The sequence below is a fragment of the Brassica napus genome, chromosome A8 (genome assembly GCF_020379485.1).
Source record: "Brassica napus cultivar Da-Ae chromosome A8, Da-Ae, whole genome shotgun sequence".
NCBI classification, from domain to species: domain Eukaryota; kingdom Viridiplantae; phylum Streptophyta; class Magnoliopsida; order Brassicales; family Brassicaceae; genus Brassica; species Brassica napus.
The window spans coordinates 8,400,084-8,412,358 of NC_063441.1; the positions used below are offsets into that span (position 1 = coordinate 8,400,084).

The following is a 12,275-nucleotide window of genomic DNA, read 5'->3' on the forward strand; positions in this document are numbered from 1 at the left end:
ATCACCAAAGTCATTTCGGGAAATCAATAAAAATTGGAATGATACTGAGAAATGTTCCATCTTTTAGAACAAAAAATAAACTAATTGGTTGTGGTTGTGGGAAAGACTCTGTTTAAGAAGGAGGGGCCTCTGCCAAAAATATATGTGGTGGCCGTTAAATGAAAGATTTTGTATTTGATCAAAGGGAGGAAGAGAGAGAGAGAGGCTTTGACGATGGCGTCTCTTTCTCTCTGCTCCGCTCACTTGTCTTCAACTCCGTCTCGCTCCTCTCTTCCCACTTCGTCGCTGCTTTCTCCTCCTCTGTCTCTTTTCCAATCACCGATCATCCGTCGCAATAGTAGTATCTTCTTCACCGTCACCCCACGCCAAATTCCTCAATCATTCCCAACATGCACTTCTCTGGTTACCTCTATTTAATTAAACAACTCAATTTCATAGCAGAGTTATATAAATGTGTTTTTTTTTTGTGTGGATTTCATAGGTAAAGTGTTGTGTAAAGGAGCCATTGAAGGTGATGATTTCGGGTGCTCCAGCTTCAGGCAAAGGCACTCAATGTGAGCTCATCGTTCAAAAGGTAAAGCATGCTACTAAGAATGGTTTTAGAGTCTAATCGCACTTGTCATAACGCAACACTTATTTATTAAAACATATTCTACCACAACGTGTGTGTGTTTGGTTAGTTAGTTGACTACATATGTTTTGAACGCTTCTCTAACTAATCCTTTGAAGAAACTAAAACAGCTTCAAAACACTGAATTAAACCACTGGTATATACTCTTCGATGGTCTCTTATCTTATAGTTTCTGACTCCTGGTAGCTTCTCTCTGGAGTGGCGTGACTATGCATATGCAGTTACAATTCTCTATGATACTGAACAATGCACATAAAACGCTTAATGTGCATCATTAAATATTTTTTTGAATATTGAGCTGCACCATGCAGTTTGGTTTGGTGCACATATCAACGGGGGATCTCTTGAGGGCAGAGGTGTCATCTGGGACAGAGATTGGGAAGAAAGCAAAAGAGTTTATGAACTCGGGTAGTTTGGTTCCCGATGAGATTGTTATAGCGGTACTGATGATTTATTACTTGATTCCCATGTATAAATTGTTTTTACTATTCTTCGTCTGATATCTTATCCTCCACACTTTTTCTATAGATGGTGGCAGCAAGATTATCACGTGAAGATGCTAAAAAGAATGGATGGCTTCTCGATGGATTTCCACGGACTTTTGCTCAGGCGCAAAGCCTGGACAAACTAAACGTCAAACCTGACATTTTCCTCTTATTAGATGTACCTGAAAAATCACTCTCCTCAATTATTGTTAAAAGGCAATATATCAATGGATATATGTATCTTTGCTTAAATGCCAATTCTTAATTACAGGTTCCTGACGAAATTCTAATTGAGAGATGTGTTGGTAGAAGGTTGGATCCAGTGACTGGAAAAATTTATCATATTAAAAGTTACCCTCCCGAATCAGACGAAGTTAAAGCAAGACTGGTTATGCGCCCTGATGATACTGAAGAAAAGGTTTTTGCCTTTTGGATTTGTTGCTTGCTTGCTTTCTCAAATGTTTAAGCCTTACTCACGAGGCTGTTTTTGTTGAAGGTAAAAGCACGTCTGCAGATATACAAACAAAATTCGGAAGCTATTATTTCCGCTTACTCAGATGTTATGATCAAGGTAGTGGACTATTTTGTTTCTTTCTCACTTTTCTGGTTCAATAAAGTGTTAGGAACTTATTATTGATCTCTGTTGAATACAGATTGATGCAAACAGGGCAAGAGAAATGGTTTTTGAGGAGACCCAGACTCTTCTGTCTCAGATAAACCTAAATAGAATGATAAAGACTGGCAAGTAGTCACACATTTCTTTATAAATATATGTTTTCAGTACCTGCAGTCTTAACTTTATTAGATCATTCAGAAAATACTTTTTCTTCCTTCCACAGAAAGTCAGAAACAACCCTCTTTTTGGTGTTCTTACCGTTTTTGAATCAGGCCTTGTTAACAATAGACTCTTAGATACGTTTGATGGTCGATCTTTACAATTTTAGGACTAAACTACTCCTTCTATTTCTTGTTTTCATGCTAGCGATTCTAATTAATAAACAGGTCCTTGCAGATAAAGCATCTCCTGTTCAGGTCCTTGAACAATACCCTAGCTAGCAAGTAAAATTTGAGCTGATCTTATTTATCTAAGATTTTTTTTCCTTTTTTTTTCAGGATAACTGGAGAGGAATACCGACAAGATTGAATAACATTCCTCACTCGAGGGATATCAGATCTTATTTTTATGAAGATGTTCTGCAAGCCACAGTTAGGTCGATCAAAGATGGAAACACTCGTCTTCGGGTGAGGACAATCCTCAGGAATCTTAAGTTTGTCTGTCTTTATTTGACAATTGACTGGACTGATGTGTTAGAAATGAATAGGTAGACATAAATATCCCTGAGCTAAATCCTGAAATGGTAAGTTATTCGTTTTACTAGCTGTCTTATTATATAGTTTTTAATTTTATTTAACAATCATGAGCTATTTGTGATATACGTAGGATGTTTACCGGATAGGAACCTTGATGGAACTGGTGCGAACTCTTGCTTTATCATTCGCAGATGATGGAAAAAGAGTGAAGGTAAGACATGACATGGTTGTCTGAAGACTTTTGAAATTATTTGTTTCATTAAGCTTCTTTCCTCTTCCAGGTTTGTGTTCAGGGGTCAATGGGGGAAGGTGCACTCGCTGGAATGCCACTGCAGTTGGCGGGCACTCGAAAGATTTTAGAATATATGGACTGGGGTGATGATGAAACTTTGGGAACTTTCGTCAAGCTTGGCGCAATTGGTAACATCCGAAACTGAGAGTACTTTTCAAGATAAAACCATGTTTAACCACAAGAAAATCTTACAGAACTGCACCAATCTTCAGAATTTGTTGTGTGTGGAAAATTTTGATGCATAATCAAGTTGGATACAAATGATCCTGCTATATATTGATTCTCAGGTGGTAAAGAAGTTGATGAAGAAGACGACATTTTCATCTTAGTGGCTCCACAAAATGCCGTTGGAAACTGTATTATAGATGTAAGGAGCTTAAAACTTCTACTCATTTTCATTCACTTCAACGTATTAATTACTACATTTGGTTAGGATCTACAAGCGATGACTACTGCTGCTGGTAAGAGGCCAGTTGTACTTATCAATCCTCGCCTCAAGGTACATTTTTCTACTTGCATTTTTTGATAAAGAGGGCTATCTGGTAAACATCACTCTCTTGTGGGTAATATACATTGTTATTCAGGACTTACCCGCTTCAAGTGGCATAATGCAAGTAAGCACACACATAGTGATTTACACAAAACCATCTGAAAGTTAGGTTGCTTATCGTTATTAGTTTTGTGTCTCAGACAATGGGCAGGGAAAAAAGGCTGGAATACGCCTTAACATTTGACAACTGCTATGTATTTCGGCTACTTTATTATGCTGGAACACAATACCCGATTATGGGCGCTCTAAGGTACCTTTTGGATGTGAATATAATATCAAGAAACCCACGAAAATCGAGTCTGAATCTTTTAAATTTAATATGGTAAGGATGTCTTATCCTTATCGGTATGAGCTTTACAAGAGGGTGACTGAGGAAAATGGAAAAGAAAAGTATGTATTGATATCAACATACTCGGAAAGGCCAACCCCTGACCAAATCAACGATGCCTTCTCTGGAAAATCTCGGTAAATTATTGTGTACCAATGGTGCTTGCTGTTCGGTTTATTAATAATTAACTAATAAGGATTTTCCACATACAGGGAGGAAAGCAAGAAGCCTTCAGGAATCTGGTAATTAAAAACTCCCACATTACTTAAAGCATTTTAAATAATGATTCATGTATGTGTTCGTGAAGCTGAATGTGAATGTGAGGAATACTTTTGCAGGGGGTTCCTAGGCAGCGGATTTTTCTAGAGGAGGGGAAGCTAAATTTGTGTGATACTACTTTTGGCCCATTTTATTAGGTCTCAATGTTTTGATGATCTCAATGTAGGCCACATCAAATATTGTGATTATTAGTCTCACACAACCAAAGAGTAACCTAACTTTGGTTCACTATGGCCGAGAACTTAGTCTACAAGTTTTCAGAACCTCCCCAGTTATGCTGATAAGTTTTCATTTAGGTCTGTTGCACCATAGACTACAATCCAGGAAGTGGGAAGATTGATCTATAAGTTTACTGAGAAGAATATGATCTTAAAGCCGTTACTTGTCATTTCTATTCGCAGACGGGTTTTAAGTGCTTTGTTGTTGCCAATACAGATTGATGCACCAGGTTAGATATGGCTAATTTTAGCTGTAGCTGACTTACAAAAATCATTGGTACCAGAATATGTCATTTAAGACAAGGGTGGTTCAAAGGTAGAAACTGTGGTGAGATATCTATGGCTTCCACCAAAGTGTAATGTGTGTCAGAGGGCACAAAGTAACTGTCTGTTTAGCAAAGTATCTGACTATTTTACAAAAGAATTAAGTCAAGGAAAGTGCAAGTTGCAAATGTTTTCTGTTATGGATCAGCGTGGTTCTCCTCCTTCTTGTCTTGAACTCATAGTCTCCAGTTACAATGAGGATCATCACTCATAAATTTGGACATTTCCTAGCCATTTGTCCTCTTCCCTAACATGTGATAACATTAGGCTAACCGCAGCCATGGCATCTTTAATGGCTTTGAAACTACTTTGTTCCAATGTAGTTCCCTTTTGGGGTTTAGGCTTCTTGCTTCTTGAATCTTGATTTAACATATATTATAGCCTTTACTTTGTCAGTGTTCTTGGTTGGTGTTTGAATGGGAAAACTGCCAATTTCGACCCAAACTATTTCAGTCGTGCCAAATACGACCCGAACAATTGAGCAGTGCCAAATACGACCTCAACTCAATTATAATTCAAAAAAACTACCCGAATTTCTTAAAACGTGCCTAAATCTACATTGAATCTAACAGAAGTTAGTCAACCGTTAACAAGATAAAACGACGTCGTTTGATATACGAAGAAAAGAGCCAATTTCGACCCCAACACTCTCAATCGTGCCAAATAAGACCCGAACAAATGGTCAGTGCCAAAAATGACCTCAACTCAATTATAATTTAAAAAAAAATTATCCAATTTTTTCTAAAACGTGTCTAAATGTACATTAACTCTAACAGAAGTTAATCAACTTTTAACAAAGATAAGACGATGTTGTTTTGATATATGTATTTTTTAAAAAAATATGTTCATTTGGGGATTCAAATCCGTGCTGGGATATCCTTTTAAAGGGGCACACTAACAGGGTAAATTGAGTTGAGGTCGTTTTTGGCACTGACCATCTTCGGGATTCAAATTAAATTTGTAACACGTTAATGTATTTATATCTAGTTGTTAGTGTGCCCATTTAAAAGGGTATCACAACATGGTTTTAAAATTCCATAAAATACTATTACAAATTTGAAATTATATAAACTATTATTATTCTTCATCTTATCCAATCTAAAAATTTTGGTGACAATTTTTTCTGATTTATATAAATACATTAACGTGTTTTTCTTATTTATCATATCTTTAATAAAATTATATCTTACTAAAATATAAATAATAAATATTTATTATTATACGATCTTAAATATGCTTACAACTTTGAATTTATTTATACAATTTTCTTATATAAATTATTTTTAATTTTTAAAATTAAGTGGAAATTTTTTTAGTTTTCAAAGTTGATATTATATATTTTGATATTTTGTTCAAAAATGTTAAGAGGCCTTTTACCTTTCTTTCACTAAGATATGTTGTACAAAATATTAGACAAATTAAACAATAACTAAAATATATAAAGCAATCACCAAAGTTTTAAATTAGATAAGATGAACAAGAATAGTAGTTTATATAATGGAGAATTTTAATTTGTAATAATATTTCAAAAAATTATTTTAGTCTAGTTGTTAGTGTGCCCCTTTAAAAGGATATCCCAGCACGGATTTGAATCCCGAAATGAACATATTTTTAAAAAAAAATACATATATCAAAACAACATCGTCTTATCTTTGTTAAAAGTTGATTAACTTCTGTTAGAGTTAATGTAGATTTAGACACGTTTTAGAAAAAATTGGATAATTTTTTTTTAAATTATAATTGAGTTGAGGTCGTTTTTGGCACTGACCATTTGTTCGGGTCTTATTTGGCACGATTGAGAGTGTTGGGGTCGAAATTGGCACTTTTCCTCGTATATAAACGACGTCGTTTTATTTTGTTAACGGTTGACTAACTTCTGTTAGAGTCAATGTAGATTTAGGCACGTTTTAAGAAGTTCGGGTAGTTTTTTTGAATTATAATTGAGTTGAAGTCGTATTTGGCACTGATCAATTGTTCGGGTCGTATTTGGCACGACTGAAATAGTTTGGGTCGAAATTGGCACTTTTCCCTTGTTTGAATCCATGTTGATTTGGCTCCACTTCAAAATCCTAGCAAGGTTGTCTCTTCACTTTTCTAGCTATGCGTCAGGCCGTTCAGGAGCTGTGCAACGAGGTGCCCTCCATAATTCTTACTTCTATTGTCTGCTTGAAACCATATGAGGGATCCATGCTACCACCAATAAATTTGCATACTCAAGCAACACCAATTTAGATCCTTCCTTTAAACCTCCATTCTAGATTAACTTTCTCCCTTGCTTACTGCTTACATCTTCTCTAGTGATGGTGATTAGCTAGGCCTTCTGCCATGACGACTCCACGCTTTAGCATATGGGAGATTATTAAGTAAAAGGAATCTCTATTCCTTTGGTTCGACAAGAAGTCACTATTAAAACCTGATGAATTTTTTATTTTTTTTTGGGAAAAAGGATACTGGGTTTGTATCTTCTAAAATTTGAGTAGAAAATATTAAATATTGTTAAAAGATAACTACGAAAATAATCAATCCAAAAAGAAATTAACAAATATATAAAATGAACTATGCAAAACTAAACTATCTTAAAAACTTAATTTATGTCCACTTATTTATTATATTAATCTATTTTATACATTATTTTAATTTATATTAAAACTTATTTTAGTTTAAATGAATGCAAAAGAAAAATGATTGTCCACGAAACACACATGATCACAAACTTTGACATAATTAATGTATATGGAAATAATAATTTCTATTTTTTTAGAAAACATTAAAATATTTATTTAATTTTATATATCTGTAGAATAGGGATATAATTATAATTTACCTCTTTAATGTAGCATATTTTTGTCATTTTTACTTGAGAAAAAGACTAGGATAGCACCAAACCAAGTTTTTGTTCCCAAAGTAGCACTCAAGGCTCAAAGTCACAAAAATAGGTTTCATTAAACAGGTAAATATGCACTTATACCCCTTGGATTAATTAATCCAAACCTTAGGGTTTAGAGTTAAAGGGGTGGGGTTTTGGAATTAGGGTTTAAAATTTTATAAAAAATAAATACTAAAATAAAAAATAAAAATTTTAAAAACAGTTTCAAAAAGTATTTTTAAATTATAAAAAAAAAATTTGAAAAAAAATAAAAAAAAAATTCGAAAAAAAAAATTCAAAAAAAAAATTATAAAAATTTTGAATATAAAAACACATAATCTGAAACTATAAAAAAATAATTTTTTTTCATTTTTTTTATTTTTATTTTATTTATTTTTATTTATTTTTGTTTGTTTATTTAATTTTAAACCAAGGTACTAGGGATATTTTACCCTTTAATGAATGTCATTTTGTGACTTTCTCCTTCTAGTGCTATTTTTGAGACATAAACTTCAAAATGTGCTATTATTGACAATTGCCCTTTTTACTTTCATGTGTTATTTTGATGAAAACATTATCGCTATATTTTGTAAAATTAATTATCATTGATTTAACAATTAAAATTTTATATAATTAAATATGTAGTAAATTATGAATTTTTGTTATATTTAATTTTATATTATACTTATTATTTCATTAAATATTTATTAATTAATTATATATATATAAGTTAATATTAATTTATCATAACTATTTAATAATATTTAAATATTTAGTTAAATCAGTTAAATAACTAAGTCGTTAATTACCAACAAAAATTAATTTAAAGGTGTGATTATGATTTAGTGGGTGTTTTTCAAAACCAACCCATATTTTCAAGTCAAATCCAAAACCAACCCCTTTTTTTTTGTCCATACTATTCATCAATAAACTTTCCATACTATCCTTATGTTTTTAAATTATTTACAAAATTGTCATTTTTATTTATTTTTTTATTAATTTCGAAATTAACAAAAAACCAAATACACCCTAACTATTTCTTCTTATTTACAAAAATACCATCATCATCAATTTTTTCAACCACCATGAACCACCATTTTTGAGCTCTAAAGCTCTAAAATTCAATTTTCAACCATTTTTTTTTCTCATTCTAACCCAAAAAACTTCATTTCCTCTCATCTCCTCTACATTTCCATCTAAAAAACTCCCATAACTATCATTTTCATAATCACAACCTTCATATTTTCGAGTTTTTTCATTAGTGAATCGATAAAGATGCTTCTTTTTGCTCATATTTGGAGTTTGGACGGTTGAAAAGGTTGGAAACAAGCTTTACACAGGAAAAAGGTAACTATTTACATGGTTTTCGTTCTTTTTCAGATCTATGTCGTGACGGTAGACTGTTTTGTATGTCTACGCCTCCGTGGAGACTTACGATGCAGTCTATTTGTCAAAGCACGGGTTAGTTTTGCAATTGACCAAACAAATTTTTTTTCTAACGCAGACTTCTCCAGTAGTCTCCGTCTTTACCTTTGACAACAAAAATAAAACTTTCGGTAGACTTACTAATACGTCTACCTAAAAGAGGTTAGTTTTTCATTTGACCGAACTTTTGACTTTTCAAAATAGACTTCAATGGAAGTCTACAAAATGTAGACTGCCAACGAAGTTTATAAAAGGTCAGTTTTGCATTTGACCAAAACTTTGACTTCGTGGAATAGGTTAGTTTTGTGTTTGACCAAAAAATTTAAAAAGCAATCAAAAATTTATTAAATTGTAGACTTCATATGCAGTCTTCGTATCTTAAAAAAAAATGTAGACTGCGTATAAAGTCTACTTTTTTATTTTGGTCAAATGCAAAACCAACCCGTCGGATTTGAGAGTAGACTTCACAAGAAGTCTACACACCCGTAGACGTTCATTTCAATCTACTGATTGGAAGTCAAACTTGGTCAATTGCAAAACTAACCTCTTTCAAAAAAATTCAAACATGTAGACTGCATATGAAGCCTAGTTCTGAAAGTCAAATCTTGGATGAATTCTGGTCAATTGCAAAAAGTAACATTTTTAAATTGTAGACTGAAATGAAAGTCTACATATACAAAATCACAACTTTTATTCAACTATAGAAAACAACCCGTAAAATAGTCAATTGCAAAAACCAACCCAAAGAGTAGACCTATTTGACAGTCTACATCTGTAAACTGAAAAGAACGTCTACATCTTCAGAGACTGAATATTAAGTCTGCATAGAAAAATCTATAAAAATGTGAATTTGTGTATTATTCATTAATTTTTTTCTAGTTTTTTTTGTTTGACAGTGTGTGTTAGTTAATCCTAATGGGTATGAGTGATTTTGAAAAGAAAGTTTTTTATAATTATGAAGGTATAATTCATTTGATTTGACAATATTGTTAGCTAATAATTGTAGACGTATTTGTAAGTCTTCGTTTATAGTTTTGCTAGTAAGGCTGAGCTTGTTTCAAAGCTGAAGTCGGTGGATGTGGAATATAAATTTACATTCTCAGCATATAAGACAACGAAAATTCTGTATGTGGCTAAGTGTCGTATTCAAGGATGTGGTTGGAAACTTAGAGCGGGTGTGAAGCATGGGCCAAATACATTTTGGGTGACAAAATATTCGAAAAGGATGAAGAATCGGAAAGGTTGAAGAATGTTCCTTGTGCATGATGGCTGTACACATGGTAAACTTCTTGAAATGACACAAGAAGATTATGATCTGGACAACAAAATTGAGAAGATGGTGCTAACCTATTCCTTACCAAACATCATTTAAAGCAAATGACTCTGAATAGGCAAATACTCCTCTTATGTCAGTCACGAATAATCGACAAGTACGGAAATTGATCGAGTTATCTAAGACACACTTTGTACGCCTTTGTGTATCAAGTCTGCGCCAAATACACTAAAATGTTTTGGATTGACTATATGTTAGATAATAAGTGTAGACGTTTTTGTAAATCTACAAATGTAGACTGCAGTTGAAGTCTACGTCGTAAATTCTATTAAAAGTGTATTTGTGTATTATTCATCATATTTTTCATGATTTAATTATTTTACAGTGTATGTTAGTAAATTTTTAATGGTCTTGGATGAATTTCACAATTTAATGTGTTATAATTATACACTTGATACTTATTGCACATTGTTTTGATTAGTGTTACTCTTGAAAATTTTTGGGAAAATTTGGTATAGATTTTCTTCTTTTCACATGTGTGTTAGTTATTATTTTAGCTTATGGTGGTTTTACTTGTTTGGTTGGTTAGATCTTGTAAAAAAATTGATATCTAACAAAAAATTAATAATGTCATACAAGTGAAAACAACAAAAATGAATACAATGTTTATAGATTATGCATTAAAAAATTATTTAAAATTTAATATTTTATTATGAAAGTTATTACAGAGCAATATATTAAAAAAGTGTTCTTGAGTATGCTTGATTTTTCATAATCTTGATGCCTCAAATAAAGTCTTGGAAAAAGTACCTGCAAAATAAGATAGAGTTATGAGAAAAACATAAGATTAAAAATGAAATCATATTTTAGTAGACTTTTTATTAAGTCTACGTAAAGTTATTGTTTAATAGACTTTAGTTGAAGTCTACACTAATAGAAAATTTTCATATCTAAAAGTGTGCATTTAGAAAATTTGAAAATACTTTGTTCTGGAAAATATTTCAAAAATGATTTTTTGTCATCCTTGTAACTCAGCAAAAAGATAATGTATGAATCTATAAATTTAGTTTATTATAAACACAAAATATCTTATAATGAATATATGGAAAGTTGTTCAAAAAAAAAGAAGAAAAGTTTACATTTTTGGGAAGATGATTTGAAAACATTGGAAGAGAATACATACAAAATAAAATAAAATTATGAAAAATAAGATAAAAATTAAAATCATAATTGAGTAAACTTCTAATGAAATATGCTTAAAAGTCAAGGCTAGTAGACTTCATTTTAAGTCTACCAGCCGTAAGTTTTAAGTAGATTTCAAATGAAGTCTACTCTATCAAAAAAAAAATAGATGTGAAAAATAAATACATTAAAAATATGAAATAAGTTTAAATCTAAAAAACTTTTAAAAATATGATTTAATAGACAAAATAGTTATAAATTAAAGACATATTAATATGAATTTTAATATGTAACTTTATTTGAATATAAATACTAGAACACATATTTTAAATCTATAGATGTAAACCTTACATTTCTAGGAGGAGAAAAGAACAACTATGGAAGAAAATACCTGCAAAATAAGATAAAACTATTAAAAAACATAGAAAAAAAATTAAAGTCATATTTTTGTAAACTTCATATGAAGTCTGCAAGCTTTAATAAACTTTTTTAGAAGTCTACACTGTCTCATAATTTTCAGATCTGAAAAAATCTATATATTTTGAAATGTGAAAATAATTTTAAATCTGAAAATACTTTACATAATAGAATTTATAAGGTAAACTAGTAGCAAATTAATGTAGAGAGCTTGATCTATAAATTTATTTGAATATAAACATGTAAATACATATTTAAAATCTATTAATCTAAAACTTACATTTTTAGAGGAGAAGATGAAATCCATGAGTGATAATACCTACCAAAAAAAAGATAATATTGTGAGAAATAAATAACATAAAAATACACATTTAAAATCTATAGATTTAAAACTTACATTTTTTAAAGGAGAAGATAAAAACCATGAATCATAATATCTAAAATGACAAGATAATATTGTAAGAAAGACTTGAGAAAATTTTAGAGAAAAAGAAGATAATGAGAGAGTTTTAGAAACAATTGAGAGAATTTTAGAGAGAAAAGAGAGAGTTTTAGAGAGAAGGGAAAGAGTTTTAAAAACTTGTGCAGCCACTTTAGAGAGAGACTGTATAAATTTTGTTTATATAGTGAGACAAAAATGTAACTAGGTTAAGATTTACGATACTGTAGACTTCGTTTGAAGTCTACTAAAATT

At 31.3% G+C, this 12,275-nt stretch overlaps 1 protein-coding gene across 2 annotated transcripts; it reads left to right on the forward strand.

Moving 5' to 3' along the window:
• The first annotated feature begins 142 nt into the window (after nucleotides 1-142).
• On the forward strand, nucleotides 143-4,171 carry LOC106418928 (adenylate kinase 5, chloroplastic). 2 transcript variants are annotated; one of them, XM_048738570.1, is made up of 19 exons: nucleotides 143-402; nucleotides 482-574; nucleotides 943-1,071; nucleotides 1,160-1,294; nucleotides 1,388-1,534; nucleotides 1,613-1,687; nucleotides 1,770-1,857; nucleotides 2,099-2,148; nucleotides 2,230-2,358; nucleotides 2,439-2,474; nucleotides 2,558-2,638; nucleotides 2,709-2,847; nucleotides 3,007-3,086; nucleotides 3,153-3,218; nucleotides 3,304-3,333; nucleotides 3,410-3,519; nucleotides 3,597-3,734; nucleotides 3,810-3,839; nucleotides 3,936-4,171. In XM_048738570.1, exons 1-19 carry the CDS (start codon nucleotides 214-216, stop codon nucleotides 3,961-3,963), a joined length of 1,773 nt encoding a protein of 590 aa, XP_048594527.1. In that variant the 5' UTR covers nucleotides 143-213; the 3' UTR covers nucleotides 3,964-4,171. The 2 variants fall into 2 exon arrangements, with proteins under 2 accessions (XP_048594527.1, XP_048594528.1); XM_048738571.1 differs by having other exon boundaries at nucleotides 2,129-2,148.
• Nucleotides 4,172-12,275: the final 8,104 nt, after the last annotated feature.